Source organism: Coloeus monedula (assembly GCF_965178545.1).
Source record: "Coloeus monedula genome assembly, chromosome: 3".
NCBI classification, from domain to species: Eukaryota; Metazoa; Chordata; class Aves; order Passeriformes; family Corvidae; genus Coloeus; species Coloeus monedula.
The window spans coordinates 88,043,634-88,063,308 of NC_138783.1; the positions used below are offsets into that span (position 1 = coordinate 88,043,634).

The 19,675-nt window shown below is 42.0% G+C and overlaps 1 protein-coding gene across 1 annotated transcript in view; it reads left to right on the plus strand.

Annotated features, from left to right (window-relative positions):
• The first annotated feature begins 8,561 nt into the window (after positions 1–8,561).
• Positions 8,562–19,675, plus strand: part of TMEM131 (transmembrane protein 131) — a 94,539-nt gene continuing 83,425 nt past the window's right edge. The window contains exon 1 of the mRNA XM_082278246.1: positions 8,562–8,783. Coding sequence (XP_082134372.1) covers positions 8,618–8,783 — 166 coding nt within the window. The 5' untranslated portion in view covers positions 8,562–8,617. The remainder of the gene's footprint in view (positions 8,784–19,675) is intronic.

The window sequence follows — 19,675 nt, forward strand, 5'->3', positions numbered from 1 at the left end:
AGGAGACAGGCCTCCTCTGGAAGAGCTATTGAGTTTACTTGATACACTCCTGCAATTGCGTTGTGTCAAAATACAATGAGAAGCAAAGGAATATTGGCAAGAGAACATCACGTATAAGCTATGATTAAGACATTAACAGAACCATTATTTATTACTCAATTTTCTATCACAGCAACCTAGATCAAAGGTTTTGTCTTTTATTCCCTGTGGAAAACCTTATCTGGATTGAGTCATACTATTCCGTTTTTCTGCGGAACTCTCTCCTACGTGGGTTTTTCAAGAACTTGCAAATGTACTTTCTTCAGCTCAGCCCTCTATGACCATCTCCTCCCCACCTGCCACCTAAATCATTTACACACAAGTAAGTCTGGATTTTATTGCTGACTGATTCTTTTGGAGCCACAAGAAACCCATTTGTCTTTGAAAAGCTTAATTTCATTTCAAAGAAATTTTTAAAATGTCAGTTTAGAGTTGCTCTGGTTTTAATTTTTTTTCTTTGGTTTCAATATATTGCCATTTTTACATCTTACCTGAACAATCCAGGATTATGTACTATGAAATATGAAATGATATACCAAGAGTGTTGTTGTCACAAGGAAGAGTTTGCTTCCACTGCAGTGACTAGCAATTCACTCTGTGTCTGTGTACAACTGCTGCATTGCCATTGTGGGAACTGACTACTGCAACTGAGCAAAAGTGCCCATGCAGGGTGGTGCATGCAGTTGCTTATGGTCTGAGCCAGCTGGATGTTAGCCAGACTGGTCTGGGTATCAGGTAGCTGCACTAACCAAGAGCTCAGCGCCGTTGGTAAGTCCTGCAGAGAGCACAGTTATGGTGAATGCACACACAGTGTCACATCGCCACGGTTTCAGTTTTCATATCAGAGCTGGCCTGCAGCCTGGTAGCTCAAAGTATAAGAGCAGGCAAGCAGGTCTCCACATCCATCCATACAGATACAATCCCTGAGGTATGTATAAGGTCTTTCAATATTCCAGAGAGAACATCAGTTCCAAAATGCTCTGTTTTCTCTGGGTTCTCAGTTCTCTCTGTTAGATTAAATTCCACCTCCACCCTGATGCGTGCCCAGACGTCTATGCCTCAGTTTAGACAGGCAAAGCTGACAGCTCTTGTGTTGCTCGATGGGAACGTAGCACCTGGAAGGAGAGCAGCAGGTTCTTATTAAAAACAAATTTCTTCCAAAAAAATTAACTAGTTATGCAGGAGACTCAACCCAGGCTTCCTTGGCCCTCCAACCAACCACAGCTCCTCATCCAAGGCAGCACTTCATCTTTCGAATCTTTTTGTACTCTGCTGTGTAAAGACTGGGATGTCTCATACTCAGCCATATTTCAGCTTATGCAGACTGGGATTTGATAGACACTAGACAGAATTTTGCAGGAGAGTAAAACATGCTAGCCCAGTTAAGATGAGCTGGCACTTGGAACTGCAGCAAATTCCTGCAGTACTGGCTATAGCCCATTTGCTCAGCCCCATGCTGTTACTGAAGTGTCTTGCAGGACCTGTGTTAGTCCTGTCCTGCTCAGTTGGTGCCTCTTCTCTCTTTTTCTGCCCCTTTTTTTCCTGCCCTGCCTGGTGTCTCCTCTGAAGGGCAAAATGGAGGACACAACACTCATGAGCTCTACACCTCATCTCCTCAGACCTCACTGTTTTCCTTGGAGCCTTATAGCACAAAAAGGCTATACACAGCACACTTTAAAAGGTGAAGAGATCACAAACAAACACGGAAGCTGAGGGAATAGAGCCTTGAATGTTCATACTGGGGCTGTACTGGGGCTAACCCTCACCCATAAATATCTCTGTAGTGCTTCTTGGAAGCCTTTATTTCCCAGTGTGAGAGATAAGATAATAAGCACTTGGAGACATGTTAAAGTGATGTCAATCAGTTCACATCAACAAAATTTCAGGGAAGATCTTTCCAAACCTACAAGACCATATCGTGAGAGTCTACCCTAGCCTTTGGTCTCTTTTTTTTTTTTTTATTATAACATGCAGAAGTGAAAGAGAGGCTTACCCACAGCAGCAGAGAGGAAATCAAACAAGAGTGAAGAGCCATCATTTATACAATCCAACCCAGAAACAGAAATGAAAGAGACAACAGCAGAGCAAAAGGGAAGTGCATATCTCAGAGCCTGTACATAGAATGCCAGTACTAATGATAACCTAGGCTACCTGAAAGGACAGGAAAGTCCACACATCCCCTTATTTATACTTCCTATCATAGAGCATATGACTCAGTTAAGATGGAGAAAATATTTAGTGTTGTCTAGAGGGCAGTGAGAATGAGGTAATCATCAAACTCACGCTCTTCCAGAAGTGAGACTTTAAAAACACAGAGCAGAAGATGCACCACATGCACAGAAAGCAGTAAAAATCAGATTGAACCATTTTCAATTTTTAAGGCATTTAATCAAATTAGAATTTCATCCTGTCTCATCCTGCAAGTTAATCTTCATGTGCAAGTGTCTCTGACTTCAGTCTCCTTTGAGGATGAGGGGCCCAGGCAGCAACCAGAATCGACAGCATTTGATGTGTGCCCTCTTTGCACACTTCATCTATTGATTTGTTCAACCTGTAAATTGAAATCAACAGTACCTCATAAAAAATGCCCTCCTATGATACAGGTTCCATGAGCATTGGCAGGTAATCTGGAACTGATAAACACTGGCCAGGAATCTCAGATGGAGGTGTCTGTGGCCGAGCTTCTGAATCTGCATGGAGGCAACTGGATAAATGATCAAGTGTGTCGGTGATTTCAAACTTTCCATGAAAATGAGTTGCACTTCAGTCTGAGTATTATCTAGCATCTTTTCACCCAAGCACAGAAACCCTTTGGAACTGGCACATCATTGCAATGCTGTTGGATGTGCTTATCAGAAAAGATAGCAAACAGCTGAGTGTATCGCTATTTTGGCAGAATCCAATTTAACTGAAAAAACAGGTTTCCAGTGAAGTTTCAACACTCAGAAAAGCTTTAGGAACTTAAGGATGCAGTCCTGTGTATCTTTGGCCTGAACAAGATATTTGGTTCATGCACATTCTGTTCAGGCCCATTTCTTTTCTATTTCTTTCTCCTTTCTCTGTTTTTCTACTGCATCAGTAGATTACTTCTACAGTCATGGATGTTTTAGCATGAGATGCCTGCTCTTGTGGCAGAAAATTCAATATGCAGGATTTACCATAAAATTAGCTATCTAGCATGATTCTGTGGGTACCATACTATGATACCATGTCAGCAGTCTTGGATTTCTACCAGACTATGATAGAGAGGAGGACTGCGTTAGAAAGTTCCAGCTCTGGTGAATCAGTGTGGAGTATGGGTGGAGTAAATATCACAGACCTTGCAGTCACACCAAAATACCTATCCACTACACCTGACATTGTGGCTGCCAAACATTGGGAGAGGCAATAATACTGTGCTGACAGCAAATGGGACTGTATTGCCGCACCCCTGGGGAATGAATCTGGAAAGTCTGGAGCATACTAGCAAGGCATCTAACAAACACACAGTCAAACAGGAGTAGTTCCCTTCACTGACAGTACTCTTACAAACAAAGCTAACCCAGTTTTGAAGTCTTCTGCTACTCCAGATTTTCAGGTGGAATAGAGCCCTTTGTGTTCTATCTCCCATATTCACTATGACCCAGTGCACAGCACTGCATGGGATAGGGCAGGAGGATACTGCAAATGCATTAGGTCAAGTAACAGTCACTGTACTACAGCCACACAACACCCCTTTCTAGCCAGCCTCCTCCACGCCCCCACCTTTTTATATATCAAACCTATATGCCAGACATAACTAATTAGGTCATCCCATATCTGCCTGGCCCACTGTGCCTCATGCCAGGATCACAACAGGAGAGAGGGACAATGACATGGCATTTGAAAGACACTGATGTAACAGTATGGAAACCTGAACTGGTGGTCAAATAAATGCTTATTTCATTTCCAGGTGTGTATCCACAGCAACAGTTCACATCCCAGTTCACCACAATGATACTACAGCTAGCACTATTACCAGCAAAATATTGCATCATTTCTTTTATCAGAGAGATGTGGCAAACCAAAATCACACAGACTGTAATGGCTTTTATCAAGGCAAAGCTGAAAGTGGGCTCTCATTGGGCAAGTGTGTATTAGATTATGAGCCCTATCAGAAGGCTATCATCCCCTTCTCCAAGAAATTAACTTCTGGATCATTACATTTAACTCCTAAAATGTAAAATTTTTAAAGAAACTAGGGAATTTTTTTCTCATGGGGTTAACAAAAATCATATGACATACCTTGGATTTTAATTTAGGTGCATGATCATATGAGTGATTAAGCAAACAGAAAATTGAAGCAGAACAAATAATAACCTCCCCCCATTTACCACTGTTTATGTAGAAAATAAAATCATTGAGTAAAAAGAAGGGTTCACTGAAAATAATTCTTGTAGACAATCCTGAATATTAAAATCCCAATATATCATATCTCCTCTGTTTTCTTCATGCACAAGTTTCACACCACCACCACCATTGGAAATAAAGCCCTCCAATGACTTGAAGCTAGCATGGAAAATGAAGCAGTGGAGGAGTCCTGAGCCACTGGTCCTTAATGCAGGGCTGCCTTCAGCACACAGGTCCAGTATTGGCAAGTAAAAGACACACCACACATCCATGGGCTAGTAAACCCTGCTTTAGGGTGCTCAAAAACATAACCAAGTGATGCAGAGCACTGAAATGATGCAAAGTCGTTTTGGCAGCTCAAGCTTATTGAAACATTTCCAAAAGGACAATTTTTCCCTAGCTGACTCAGTAGCAGTATGTGCATTGTTTCTCTGTCATCCATCATAACATTGAGGCAAATGAAGCAATCTAAGGAACGGCAATAAGCATTATCTGGAAGAGTGGTTTTATAGAGAAAGGTTAAAAGAGCTTAATACATCCAGTTTTGTTAAAGCAGAGGTAGATGGAGGCATGTCTCCAGCCAGCAAATGCTTAAGTAATGCAAACCTTAAGGATGGAAAGGAAATACTTGGGCTTATACATATGGGAACAAGTAGGAATAAATGAAAAGAGGGCAGGGAAAGACTGAATATCAGAAAATCTTGTTGGCAGTGAAGAGTAGAGCCTTTGCAAACTTTTCAGAGGAATTTTTAAAGTAATTTAAAACATAATTTGAAACATACTAATAAACAAGCTACTAGGAGGAGTCTGTACTAGCAGAAAAGTTGATTGGATTACACAACAGCCTCCTCTATCTCCATTTCTTCCTTTGCTTGGTTTATCTTCTACCAATTCACAAAGTACAACATTTGGCAAAAGCAAAAAGAAAGTAACTTGAGGCACATTCAGGACAGAAATCTCAATGCTGATTTAAGAGAGTTCATGTGCTCTCAGATCCTGAGACATGGACTCCACAAAAATTTCTCATTTGTTTTATGAGAGTGTAACATCACCTGGATTTGATCCATGTCCCACAGAAGAGGTAACTCCCTGCAGGAGAGACAAGGTGGTTCAACCAATGGATTATTGCTTTTGGAGTCTGTCAGATAATCTCTAGCCAATTGAAGCACTTGAAGATGCTACAGCTTCTAACTAACCAGACTGTCACTCTCCCCAAAATTTCTGTCTCCATATCAAGGTGGCAGAAAACACACATCTATATTTTAGCAGTTCTGGTTCCTTGCCCAGAAAAAAAAAAAAGACTATAAACTATCAACAAAGGTATCTTACATGATAATTGAATGCCAGCACTTTGGTGTGCTTAGGAGGAATATTTTAAACCACCACAGCTCAGTAAACGTAGCAGGCTTTAGGTACACACCTTTTCACTGAGGGTGGACCGACCACCATACTCTTCCACTATTACATTTACTCTGTGCTAGCAGTCATGCTAGCAAAGCTGACAATGGCTGCAGGAATCAGAAAGTCTTTCTGATGTGTTCTACTGTAGAACAGGGCATTTCTTCATCTGATGAGTCAGCTGTTGAATTTTAGTGTCTAAATATTTACATAATTTCTGTTTATGGACACAAATACATTTCCATAAGAACTATATTCTATGTCTTGTCATGGTTTATTATAAGAAGCTTTTTTTTCCAGTATAGAAATTGTTTTTTAAAAACTGTTCAACACATTCAAGCAATACTGCAGTATCCAAATGTTAATATTTATACGCACTGCATGTATAAACAAAGCAACTTGAAGAGTCTCAAATATGTATGAAGTAATATAACCCAGATTAAAGCAGAAATAAATTAATGGAATGCTTTCTTGCTTTATCATTTACAGACATTGGACCATATTGTATTGGTTTTTTCTGCACAGAAAACAGTGGGAGTCCTGGACAAAGATGAAAGGGAGAATACGTACTGTGAGCTGTTTGTTTTCTACTCATAATATCTTTTTCAAAAGACATTCTGTATTTAGCACAAAGAAAAACTGTCCATATTTTAATGCTGTAAGGTTAAAGATTCATAGATACCATAACAGTAGGACTCATAGTTCTTCTCTCATTTATATCATGACCTTTTTTTTTTTTTTAATAGCACAGTTGGCATTTCCATTTTTACTCCAAGGCAGATTTTGCCATGCTTACATCTTAGTTTCATTAGAGTTCCCATTCATTTTAATGGGTAGGATGCTCTACAGCATGAATTACGAGAAAGTCTGGCTGCTTGGTTGTGCAATACTGAATTTGAAATACGAGAAATAGAAAATAGCTGACTTCTTTTTCCAGAAGAGTAATGAGCGTACAGCAGAAGCCCAGTTAGAAGGTAAAAATCAAGACCATACAGGGTCCACTGTAACAAGAAAGCACCACCAACTGCTGTTTGTCTGAGTGCTTAGGTTTGATCGTGCTCTTTGATGTACATACCTAACCCCCACAGAAGTCAATATGTGGGCTTCTGTGCACAGCAGTGATCAAGCTTTATATTTACTGTGGTTTGGGTGGTTCTGAAAACGATGAACAGAGACTCAAGCTCATAAATCATTGATTTGTATATACCCATTTTCAGTGCGGTAGTCAAAAGATTATGCAACTTTGAAAAATTAGTAATTACACAGAATCCTTTGGTTCCTCCTCACATCTTCTGGAAATAGCCACTATTGCTGAGAAAGGTTTCGACCCAGTACTCCTAACTTTCCATTTCTCCCTTGAAAATAAACCTCGTTGATGCTGTGGCCATAGTTCAACAAAACAACCATATCCAGACTTTCAAGGTGTCTTTGGGCAGTTCTAACAATAAAGAACGACTGTGTAAGAGCCATAACAAACGTTACTGTTTTTAGTTAGGCTGTTAGTCAGTCACTTAGAGGCTCTGGATCTATTACACCACCAAGATCTGTTATGCTGTTGTGACAGATGAAACTCAATGATCTGTTCAACCGCTTCAAACCCAGCGTGACGTGTTAATCAGGTGGTGAAATGAGCAGTTAAGAATGGCACGTGGGTGCATACAGGTTTTTTATTCTAAAAAGCTAAGGCAGTTCTTCAGTGAACAGACTTTACTACACACTTTTCCTTCCCACGCTTTATCCAAGATGACTTTGGGACTATTAGTCTTGGACAGACAATATCCAGTTCCCATCCCTTACTGGGAGCGTCGCCACATGGCACACCTGGTGTAACAGCTTCTGTCAGCACTGGTTCCACGGACCCATTTCCCAGTGTAACCTCCGCTTGACAGACACTAACCTCATATATATAAGGTGCCTTCTCCCCCACTGCAAATTCACTTCATGTGTTCCCAAAGGCCTCATGGCCACGCATGTGACCTGAACAGACAGTGACAGGTACACGTCTTCCCTCAACAGTGGCAGACGCGTGGTGTCACGCCCTGGCTCCAGCACAGGGCTCCACCGCGCCTCAGGCATGCAAAACCTCCCTGTCCTCCGGTTCTACTGCGGCCGAGGGTGCTGTGCCGAGAGGACAGGACCGGCCCGGCCCAGCCCAGCAGCTGGGGTGGCGGGGATTCCCTCAGGGTGGCGGCTATCGACACCCCTGCTGCACAACACTCCAGGCCTCCAGCAGGGAAGATAAGACACGGGAAAAGGACAGGAACACCGGAGAGAAACGTCCCCGTCTCCCCAGCGAGGCCGCGGGGCGCCGCGCACAGAGGGAACTGCCCACCCGCCGCCATCTTGGACGCGGCAGGGAGAAGCCCCGGCAGCCTCGGCAGGGAAACCACAGCGGTCCTCGGCCCTCCCAGAGACGGGGAGAAAAGAGCGCTAACGAGGCGGAGTGACCCCACCTCGAGTAGCCAGCGCTTACAGAAGATCTAAAATCGCATTTTGAAAAGCGAAAAAAAAAACCAGAAAAAAAAAAAAAATTAAACCAAAGCGACTTAGTCGGCAGCCTTACGCCCAGAGCAGGCGGGCGAGCCGAAGAACAGCTCGCCCGCACGGAAAATGGCACCTCCCCGCGCGGCCGGGGCGTGGCCTCGCCAGGGGGCGTGGCGGCCCGTGACACGCGCGTCAGGAGCCGCAGCGCGCGCTCGCGGGGGTGTCCGCCCCGCCCCTCCCCGAGCTCCTCCGCGCGCGCGCCGGGGCCCGGCCGGAGACAGACGCGGACGCTCCGTGGACCCGCGGCGGCGGCGGCGGCGGCAGCGCGATGACGGCGGCGCCCGGCTGCCCCCGCTGCTCCCCCCGCTGCCCCCGCTGCTCCCCCGGCAGCTGCCCCTTCCCCCGCGCCGGCGGCTGGGCGGCCGCCTGGCGGGGCGCGGCGCTGCGCTTCGCGCTGGCGCTGCTCCTCCACACGGCCCGGGCCGAGAAGGAAGGTGAGACCCAGATTTCCCTTCCCTTTCTTGTCCTCCTTCCCCCGCTCTTCCTCTTCTTCCTCCGATGGCGGTGGGGCCGTTGGCGGCCGCGGCCCGCGCCCGCTCCCCGGCGACGACGGCGAGGTGGGGGGGCGGCTGGGGAGGCCGGGGTCGCCGCCCCTTGTCCCGCATCCCGCCGGCTCCCGCATCCCGCCGGCTCCCGCATCCCGCCGGCGCCCGCTGCCCTGGGTGTGCGGGGAGTCGCGGCGCTGCCTCCCCCGCCCCGCCAGCGCGGCTGCCGAGGTGCGGGTGTGTGTCTGTGTCCGTGTGTGTATATGTGTGTCGCTGACGTTTCGCGGGGGTTTCTCCTCCCTGGCAGCGGCGGGGATGGGGATGGAGCTGGAGCTGCCCTTTAAATAGGGGAAAGGGAAATAAATAAATAAATAAAATACAAGGTTTTCTCGCGTTGAGCTGGTTTCCCTGCGGCAGGCTTCCAGCAGGAGACGAAGCCAAGCCAAACAGACGGGCGAAGCTGCGTGAGAAAGGGCAGAAATGCACGCTTTTGCATGGCTTGGATTTTGATCCCTCACCAAGTGGCGGTGGGACACCGCTTCTCCTCCCCGAACTTTTGACAGGTGTCCGGAGCCTTTGCGGGGTCGATGGCGTCTTCTCCAAACTTTATAAAGTCCCTGTCTGACTTTCCCTAACTTGTAGTGTCTGTGATTTTGGCATGAAGTCCTTTCATTGTGGTTTAGCAAGGAAAAAAAAGCCCCAAGCGAAACACCTAAGCATAATCTGTAGCATTGCTGAGAACAGCTTTCAAGCATTTCCAAGGTGCAGACTCGTAGTCTGCTTGAAAGCATGGCTGTGTGGCAGCATTAAAAAGCAGCAGGTAAATATAATGTATTACAGAAGTAGGTGAAACAGATTTACTTTAGATGGACAGGAGAATTTGCTTTTCAGGCAAGTTGCTGCACTGGAGGAGGGAGGAGATCGAGATCTGACAGGCAGAAAAAGTGTAAGAATAAAAAGGGTATGGAATAGGAGCTTAGCAGTGAGGAACTCATCATGTACCTGGACCAGACTTGAGGGAGGAAATACATCCTAATAATGCATGTATAAGAAAAAATGTAGATATATCCTAATAAGGAAGGGCTCAATTCCAGTCATTTCCTAGTAGCTTCTTTTTAAAAATATGATGATGTTGATATTAAGGGAATTAAAAACCCCAATCAGTTGTTGCACAGCCACTCTTGTTCAATTGACTTTGTCTACACAGAATGTAGAGAAGTGTTTAGAAAACAGTGTGAGTACGATCCCATATCCTTAGAGTGATAAGAATGTGTAAGTTTGTCAGTGTGGCCTGTACTGTCTTGAGGTACTAAAAGAGTTCAAATGCTTAAGAAATTCCTATTTTTAACTCTGATTGTGATTGTATTCCTTCACAGGTAATAAGTTATATGTGTTTATAAGCTTTGTCAGTGATGTCATGTACTGGTATGATGGAATTGATTCATGCCCTAAAAGTTGTGACAGCTGGGGCCATGGTCTGGTTTGGTTCATTTGTGAAGAAGATACTGTTTTTTTTTTCCTCTATGGACTTCCTTGGCATTCCTAAATAAACAAAGGCAGTTTTAAATTCACAGAGTTTGAACCGATATGATTGAAGCCCTTCAAGAAAATGGAATAGTTTGTACTGATAATGTTTCCTTCTGTTTATACAGTCTATTACTTAAAACTTATCCCAGCAACGCATCTGTTATTTTCAAAAGATGAATTTGTTTCTCAAATAGAACATAGGTTTCTTTTAGTCTTTAGATATCTGACATGTGCTTTTCTTGCCAAATATTCTGCTGCTTAATGTAGTCTGAGTGATACATTTAAGGTCACTAATAAGTATTTCTTTGATGTTTGTTGGGGTTTTTTCTTAGCTATTCATCTTTTATGGACTCCTGAGCAGAATTTATTGGCAATCTGCATTTGTGGATCATGTGTTGGAAAGTGTTGTCTTGCAGTCTTCCTTTTGCTGAGTGCAATGACTGTTTAAACCCTGGATTAAAAAAAAAGCAACACAAAACATAAACCAAACAACAGTTTTAAAGCAAGACAAAGGTTAAAGGAACTTGTGTGATCTTGTCCCACTGATCTTAAGCTAATGTAAGTGCCAGTCTGCAAGAGGTAGTGACTTAGCACAGGAGAGGAAGGACCGCTTTGGACACTGGGCCTTTAGATCAAGGTGGGAGCTCAAAATGAAACAGTAGTTGAGAAGAAAGGAGGGGAGGGTGTTTAGGCTCTCTCCATAAGTACCTTAGATTTTACCAGGTTGTGTCGAGTTAAACGTAGTAAGACACTGTTTAAAAATAATAATCAGGAAGCAGGGAAGTAGCTAGGAATATCCTTTCCATCTCCCAAATGTGGGCATATATTTTTCATTACAGCTGCAGGAAGGAAGCTGTGGAGAGGGATTAGGGCTGAGGTTGTGCATTGTTGCTCCTGAGCACTGCTGAGTTGAAGGTGACTGTAGTAAGACAGTGCAGTATGTACTTCAGAGAAGTTGCTACAGAAAAAAACCTGATAGAAGCAAGTGCCAGCTGAATAGGGTGAGACGAACAGATCAGAGTATGACAAAAGAAAGTGAAAAATGAATGTGGAGGACACTCTTTTCCTCTTACCTTGCATATACATGAGGAGAGACTTGGGGGAATGATGGAGCTGACAGAGAGAAGATAATGCCAGCTTCATGTGAAGAAGGACCAGCAAGCAGTTCTTTATGGATGGAGCTGTCACAAGTAGAAAGATGATTGATGCTGGAGTATTCTAGATAGACGTGGCTGTTTCAAGTACCCAGTCTTAGTTAAGGAGTGTGAGGGGGGAAAATGTAACATAAACAACTTTGCCTAAAAGCAAGAAGCAAAACTTAAGTTGTTTGCGTGTTCTAGCTGTAAATCAAAGTCTCAAGGAACTGTGACATTGCTGTACACTCTCTGTGTGCTAGAGAAATAGAACTTATGGAAATTACCTGGTATCTGAACAGACTGCAGAGCAAAGAAAACTGCATATGAACCAGCCAGAGAGCCTTAAACACTGATTTCAGACTAAACACTGATATGTGACTCTTCTTTTTTTGTGCCTAGCTGGGTCCTCAGTGCCCATGTATTGCTGAGGAATGAGTATGACTGAGAAGGTTGTAAAATTTTATGGTTTGGTTTGGTTTTTTTTGTTTTTTTGTTTTTTTGCTTAGGAAATCTGTGAACCATTGCAAAAGAATGACATAGCAGGAAAAAATTTCAGTCTCAAAGAGCCTCTTGCTATTTAGGAGGGGCAAAAAATAGCTTTAGAGTTTCTTTGGCAAATATGTATGATTTTCAGGATTTTTGTAAGGCTTATCCTTTCCTAGTGTAATTATCACATTCTGTATTGCCACATAGATTGAGGACAGCTATCAGTTTGTATTGGTGTGCTTTTTATTTAGTGTTTTGTTTGGGTTTTTGGGGTTTGTTTTGTTTTGGGTTATTTTGGGGGGGAAAGACACACGAGATACACAGAACAGCCTTCTGGGTTTTAGGTTGCTGGAAGCCATAGTAATGCCATAACCCTATGGTAAGTGAAGTGTTTTGAAGACAAGTGTCTAACATGAGGATGGTTTTTCACCTGAACTGTTTTGTGTTAGTTACCTTATGTATATACAGTTATATTTATTTATATATGTATATTTTAAATCTTCAATTTATAGAACTCTTTTTTTTTTTTAATCCCCTTTTATTTGGCCAGTTGACTTTTATTTGGCCTTTTGAGACTACTTTGATAGTTCTCTTACCTACCCATCTGCTCACAAGACAGGTGCAGATAGAGCAAGGTTGATATTTAGGCTATGTTCAATCCCTGACAGTATTTTTTGAAGTTACATCTTAGTGCTGGATCTGGATCTGGGAAAAATTTCTACTTAAACATCTACATTATGATACCAGATAGAGCAGTGAAAATAGGACTTTCTTTTTTTTTTTCCTAATGCTTGGTGTATTCTCTTCTAGCTTCCTAGAAACTAAGTTAGTTACTGAGTGTAAGCAGGATATTGTCATCAGAGCAGTGCACTGATATGTTGGAGTTCTGGTTCCGTTTTTGTCATTCTTTCTAATCTCAGACAAGTAACATTTCCTTTTTGTTTTTTATTGGTATCTAAAATAGCAAACCAGGATACTTCACATGAATAGCAAAAGTAGATTAATGTTGGAAGATGATTGGGACAAAGCTTATATGTTTAAAATAATGTTATAAAAAGTCTCTTCACATACACTGCTTGTGTGTCATATCCTGCTGTCAGAACTAATCTACAGCATGCCACTGTTTACTTTTATGCTGGTGTTTTGACCCTGACTTAAATCAAAATGTGATTCAGAAAGAATGACCTCAATCAAACTGAAAACACTCCAGCAGTTGAAGTAGCACATCAGAATCATGAAGACTGAGGAAAACACGGTGGATAAAAATTGACCATGCTGTCTCACTGTGGTTTTGAAACAAGTGTGGGACAGCTGATTAGGTTTGCACTGTGTCTTTGCTCTTCTGAATAAAAATACTGAGCATGTGCTTGGATTGAATAGTCTCTTACTTGCTTGTGAAGTCTTCCGACTAAAATAAAGGAAAAATTGTACTGCAGTGGACAGGAAATTGAGACCCCATATTCTCTGTGACTTTCAGTGTAATCTCAGAGTGGGTACTATTCCCTCCCTACACCTCTTTCTCCCTCACTGGTGTGCAGTTACATTGCACATGTGAAGCAGACTGGGGTCCCCTCACCTGCAGAGGTCCATTGAAGCATGCTGTGCTCAGTTCAGGGCCTTGAATTGTCATCTCTTGAAGGAACTTGCTATGGATTTGTGTAGTGCCTAATATGATGAAATCCCAGACTTTGCAGAATTCAATAGGTTTTGCATTATTTAAAACTTTCATTTGTGATTTTTTTTTGTGAATGATTGCAATATGGATTGCTCTGGGTCATTCAGACGTGTTTGTGCATGTTAACATTTTCATCTGTTTGCAGTAAAGCCTGGACGTTTGCTATGTGTCACTTTATTTCAAAACCTACCCAGTTTTACACTGCTTAAAGTGATACGTGTTATGGTTCCATGGTGTGATTTACTGAGTCTGTAAGTTCAAAGCATCTTTTCAAACAGTAAACTGGGTAAATGACCTGGGAGTCTGACAGTGAATGGTGGCTGCTGTGGTTCATGTGTAACTAGCAGTAAAAGTTATGTGACTGAAGCACAGGCTAGAACCAGTTCGGTTTGTTCCTGTGTTTGTGGGTTCAGCAAGAATAGAAGTCTGTAATGATGTCTTTTATTTCTCTTGCTTGTACCTTCTGTCCAATGCAGCACCCCTGACTTTGTCAGTCTACAGCATGAACTTACTGGTTATAACAGCAGCTCAAGAAAGTGCCTTTTTTTCTTTTTTTTTTTCCTCTAAAAGACAGCAGTTGAATTAAATTTCCACTCTTCATAGTAATAAATGGGGGTAGTTAGAAGTGGACTGAGTAATACTTTGAGCAGCCTCCTCTAACTGGACATTCTCTGATCAGGTGACTGGGGTAGAGCCTCCAGGGTCACTTCCAGCCTGCATTATCCTGTTGTTCCAAAAGTTGAGCACAATTGGTACTTAAAGTGAAAGCAACTGATTTGATGCAGTCACACTGTGGGAGTCAGCAAACTTGGTTTAAATTACAGTTATTTTAAAAATAATAATTCTTGTTTTTCAAAACATTTGTGTTAGTATTTCAGCATTTTTAATTATTTATACCAAGACAGAGAATGCACAATTTCTTTTTGCATAGGGATAAACCAAAGGAACCAGTGACCATTAGAGCTAAATACTTTCAGTTTATATTTCTAGTCATAAGTACAAGCAAAGAATAATCTTGTATCAGATCTGTGTTTGTTAGAGGCAGCTGTTAAAATTTTAATGGGATGCAGAATTGTTGTGTATTTCCATTTTGTCAACTGTCCTCATGGAATAATTAGTAATTTACTGACTGCAGCAAGGATATGATGAAGCATTTGCATTTAACATTTTTGAAATAGGGTTTTAACATTTTCTCATAAGCAGCCTTGATTGACTTTTGCTCTGGAATATTAAAGGGACTAAACCAGGATCATGTTCATCTCTCACTCTTTTTGAAAACCTTGGGTGTAATGGGGAAATAGCAAAGAGCTGAAGGATTGCCGTGTAATTCCAGTCTCTGAAAAGGAGGAGAAAATTCAGGTGTCTCACTAGTTTGAGATTTTCCTTCTTCAATTACCAGACTGATCTTCTCACTAAGACTATCATAGATGCATTTTTAATACCTCTCTTCCTGCTGCCTGAAGTAGCTAGCAGCAGAGAACCATCTGAGAGCAGGAGTTTTGCTGACTTTATCAAACTGGTTTTAGAGATACCTGAGTGAAATTTAGTGGAAGTGTACAGGAAATGAAACTACTTATGTAACAGCTCCTTCTGTCTATGTATACAATGAAGCTACAAAATGTTGTGTAATAGAACTGTTCAGCTGTCTCTAATGCAACATGCTTAGTTTTTTAAAGTTATTTTATCAATGAATCCATTAATTATTCTTCATAAAGTAGTTTGTCTTAGCAATGTCTTAAGGGTTTTCTGAGGGTTTTTTTCAGTTGAACACGTAGATCTATGTTGGACTGTATGGATCCTGTGTAGTAGGATGTGTGCAGACTTTTTAAAGTTACATAAACTTTAAAAAATCCCAGACAACCCTTGGTTATAGGGTTGGGGTTTTTTTTAATTGTTTAAGTGAGGAAGCACAGCAAATATGATGTTAAACAGATTAAATCGCCATTTGAGGGAGTGATGATAGGAGACAAAGTTGTAGACAGGCATGATGCCAATTTAAGTAGTTTGAAACACCTATTTCCTACTAAGTGTTAACTAAACCTAATGTTATATGCTAAATGAGTTTAAAGACTGGCTATCTGAAGCTTGTAAATAAATATGAAATCATTTAGAAACATAGAAGAAGTCTTAATGAATCAGTGATTTACACCAAAATACTGTACAAACATTTACAGGTGGAATTTGTAGATAATGATAAAAACTATCCAGGCAACTAGATAAACTGCAGGGTGTATGGTTTTGTTTTATTCCCAGCAGTGGTTCATGCTCTACCTCAGATGCTGGCTACAAGGAGCCCTTCCTGGCTCTATTCTGGGACCTGTCCTGCTTTATATCTTTGTCACTGATCTGGAGTTGGAATGCTCAAGGGCAAGTCTGCATTTTGGAGAGATCTAAGCAGGACAGAACAATGAGCTGACAGGACCTTCATGAAATCCAAAAAGGACAAATGGAAAGCCCTTTATATGGGACAGAATAACCACCTGCAGGGAATACAACCTGGAAATGCTGTACATGAGTCAGCAATGTACCCTGGTAACATACAGGAGTGTAGCCACTGGAGTGAACAAAATGATTATTCCTGTTTACTCAGCACTTAATAGACCACACCTAAGCCACTGTGTTCAGTTTTGCTCTCTGCCATCCCACTGGAAGTGTGCAAGGATGGTCAGTATGTGCATGACCTATGAATGGAGGCTGAGGGACCCATAGAGATATGTTTTGGAGGGATCTTGTGGCAGCATGCCAATGTCAAAGCAGTTTATGGAGGAAATGGAGCCTGACTGCTCATGGTGATGCATGGCAGGAGCCTGAGAGACGGTGGCCATAAAGTTAAACAAGGAAAGTTTGTTTTGTTCCAGGAGATGCTGCTCTGTGATGATCTGAGTAAGAGAGGCACTTGGACACTATAAAATAGCATTGAAAATTCTATTTATTAAAACTAACCATATAAAGAGAGAATAGTATAGATAATCTTGGATCTCTTTTGATGCTGGGAACCCTGAATTGTGCAGCACCAAACAGACCTTTGAAGAGTCCGTGTGCAACACACTGTGCAGACCCCATCCTTAGAAAGGTTACCCCATGTCGTTTTTATTGCTGAATTTCCTTGCAAGAAGAGTACTCTATTCATAGTTTTTGCTGTCAGGTAGAAAGGATGCTCACATGGGAACTTCCACCTGCACTTCCAGATAAAGCAAGGCCACCCAGGTGGCATAATAGCTGGTGGAGCTAGCTGCAGCTTCTCTGTTTCAGAGGGCTGTCCGGGCTCCCCCTGCAGCCATGGAGTACATGCAGCATGGGCCTGACGGCCAGCCCAGACATGCAGCCCAGCACAGGCGTGGGTCTGCTCAGCTTGGCTCTTGCCTGGATCACTGACTCCTCCATATGTCACCGTCTTCCGGTCAGGATGGCTATGATCTTCTGGCTTGACATAATGAGTCTGTATTTCACCATGAGGATGGTCAGACGTATAAACAGGTTCTCTAGAGAGGTTGTGGAATCTCTGACCTTGGAGGTTTTCAAGGCCCAGCTAAATGACAGCCTAAGCAACATCATCCAAATTCAGCATTTGCTGTACTTCTGCAGAAGGTTGAGCCGGATGGCATATTAAGGTCCATTCCACCCTCAGTTTTCCTGTCTCTATATTTTGTGTCTCCCCTGTGATCTTAAAACTTAGTTGGAGCTTGCAATAGTTTTGTTGCAGTTGATGGGAGTATCTGCAAGACAGGAGAAGTCTGACTTTCCATGTAACCCTGTGGTGAAGTCAGTGCTATGGTAATAGTAGTTTAGATATAATTTAGGTAGAAGTAGAGTTGTAATTGTACCAGGAAGCTTCATGGGTTGCTGCATCCCTGAAAAAAGTGTGATCATAGAAACAAGACCCTGTCAACCATTCCTTGTTTCTGTAATTGCGGATCACATAGGCTTTATTTGTCCCCTGGTTTTTGTTCATTCTCTTGAAAAATTTGTTTCAACAGGCATATTTGTATCCTGTCTTTCATGTGAAGCATAGTACAGCTACTAGTTTTCATCTTTGCCAGCTGCTGGCAATATAACAATACATTGAATATTGTGGTTTACATGTTAATATACAAGATGTATTAAAGTAATACTTAACGATCTATGCATCTGATATGTCTGAGGAAATACTGAGAGATTTGGATATTTAATGTTGCGAAGTTTTTGACTATTCCTTTCTTGCAGTGGAGGACATGGAGTACTTGGTCCTCACTAGAAACCATTTCCTTCTTGTGTGCTTGCTTTGGTATTCTGAACCTGTGCGTAGCTTCAATCTGTGGAGCCAGCAACAGGCAGTTTAGAGGTACCAGAAATTACCATTATCTAGTGTGTACTAAGAAGCACTGAGGCTACTCTTGCCCTCTAAGTTGTGTCTCCTAAGTATAAAAAGGTAAGGAAGGTATGTATGTGTGTAACTTTTGTCTTATGATATAACTACTTTTGTATTACCATATACCTTGTCATCCGCCTTTTGTGTAGCTTAACTAGGTCGTGAAGTGCCCAGATAATTTGGATGACCTGCATCTTCCGAAAGAATCAAAAGATTAATAAATTCCTTGTTTTGGGAGAAATGTGATTACATTTGATACTGAAGGAGAGATGGTTGTCATTGACAGAATCTTCACAGTTGAAGTCACTCTGCCACTCAGTACTACTGAATATCATTATCTGATGGAGAAAAGACTGACATGAACTTCCAGTTCATCAAGGAAAATTTGATCAGAATTTCAGTACTTGATGAGTGCTGTGAATTCTTCCTTGGATTAAATGAAATTTCTCTAGGGAAAAAGACTAGACTAAGGATCTCAGAGATTGAATAAAACATTTATTTATTTAGCATTATTTAATTAATTGTGCTTTAAAGATACTGGTTTTGTGAAAAAAAAAAAACAAACGCTCTAATGTTGAATTTAGCAAAGGTGTGCCTATTTAGGTTGAGACTGGGTACTAGGCATATCAAAGTAGAAATGATAGGTATTTTTGAGTGAAGATTTGTCTTAGGGGTCAACTTAGTGATGAGGTGTTGTTGGAATCTTCAAAGTAGAATTAGATGTCTTTCCGTAACATATTCTGTCACTAAGCCGAAGGGTTTGGAATTATTGGGTGAAATTATTATCTGTGTTGCACTGAGTGTCAGCTTAGATCATCACAGCTGTTTATAAAAGACTCTGACTAGAAAAGATTGTTTATTTATTTCTAAGGAGTAACTGCTTCCAAGGTATTTTAGGTGGCTAAATTGCATTTCTGCAAGCATTTCATTTCCCTGTTGCCTACTTGCACCTTTAATTTCTTATTAATGATTTTGGAGTGTTCCCCCCAAACTGAAATTCGCCCATTTAGTTTCATTCCTTTTGCTGTGTATTTTATCTTCTTTCAAAACTTTCAGCCATTCTTCTCCACCCATTTCTTCTCTGGTTTTATCAGACCTTGCAGCCCGCTTTTTCCTGCTGGTCTGTGCTTCCACATGACAAGTCAACAGACTGCTGTGCTCAGCAATCAATAGGTAGTGTTACTGCCACATCATTAACACTACAGCTCTAACATCAGGCCTTTTCTACCTTTTCCTGGCCTTCGATTGTTGTATTTGTAAGCTTGATATGGTAGCTGAACAACCGTTACCTCGCCACTCTTTTTTACTTGTCCTCAGGCTTAATAGCTGTTTCCAGTGGACACTTGGGTGTTGCCAGGTGAGCATAGGAGGGGTGGAGATAGTGTGCTTCTCTGTCCCAACGATACTTCTCTCCAGTAACTTGGTATTAACCAAGTCGCAAGTGTTGCACAACAAAATCTAAACAGTTGTGTTGTCCACGTACCCTTGTTCTAAAAATTCATGTAGTTCCACCCTGATAAATGACCAAGTAAAAAAGGGAGGGAGGCAAAATCAGGGCAGGGAGGAGAGCAGAACTCTCACTTAGTAGGCTGCTGTTTCTGTGCTGTAAGATGAGTGTACATCCTCTGTAGTAGGTAGCAAGGTGGGAGTAAGGACGGAAAACTGAGCA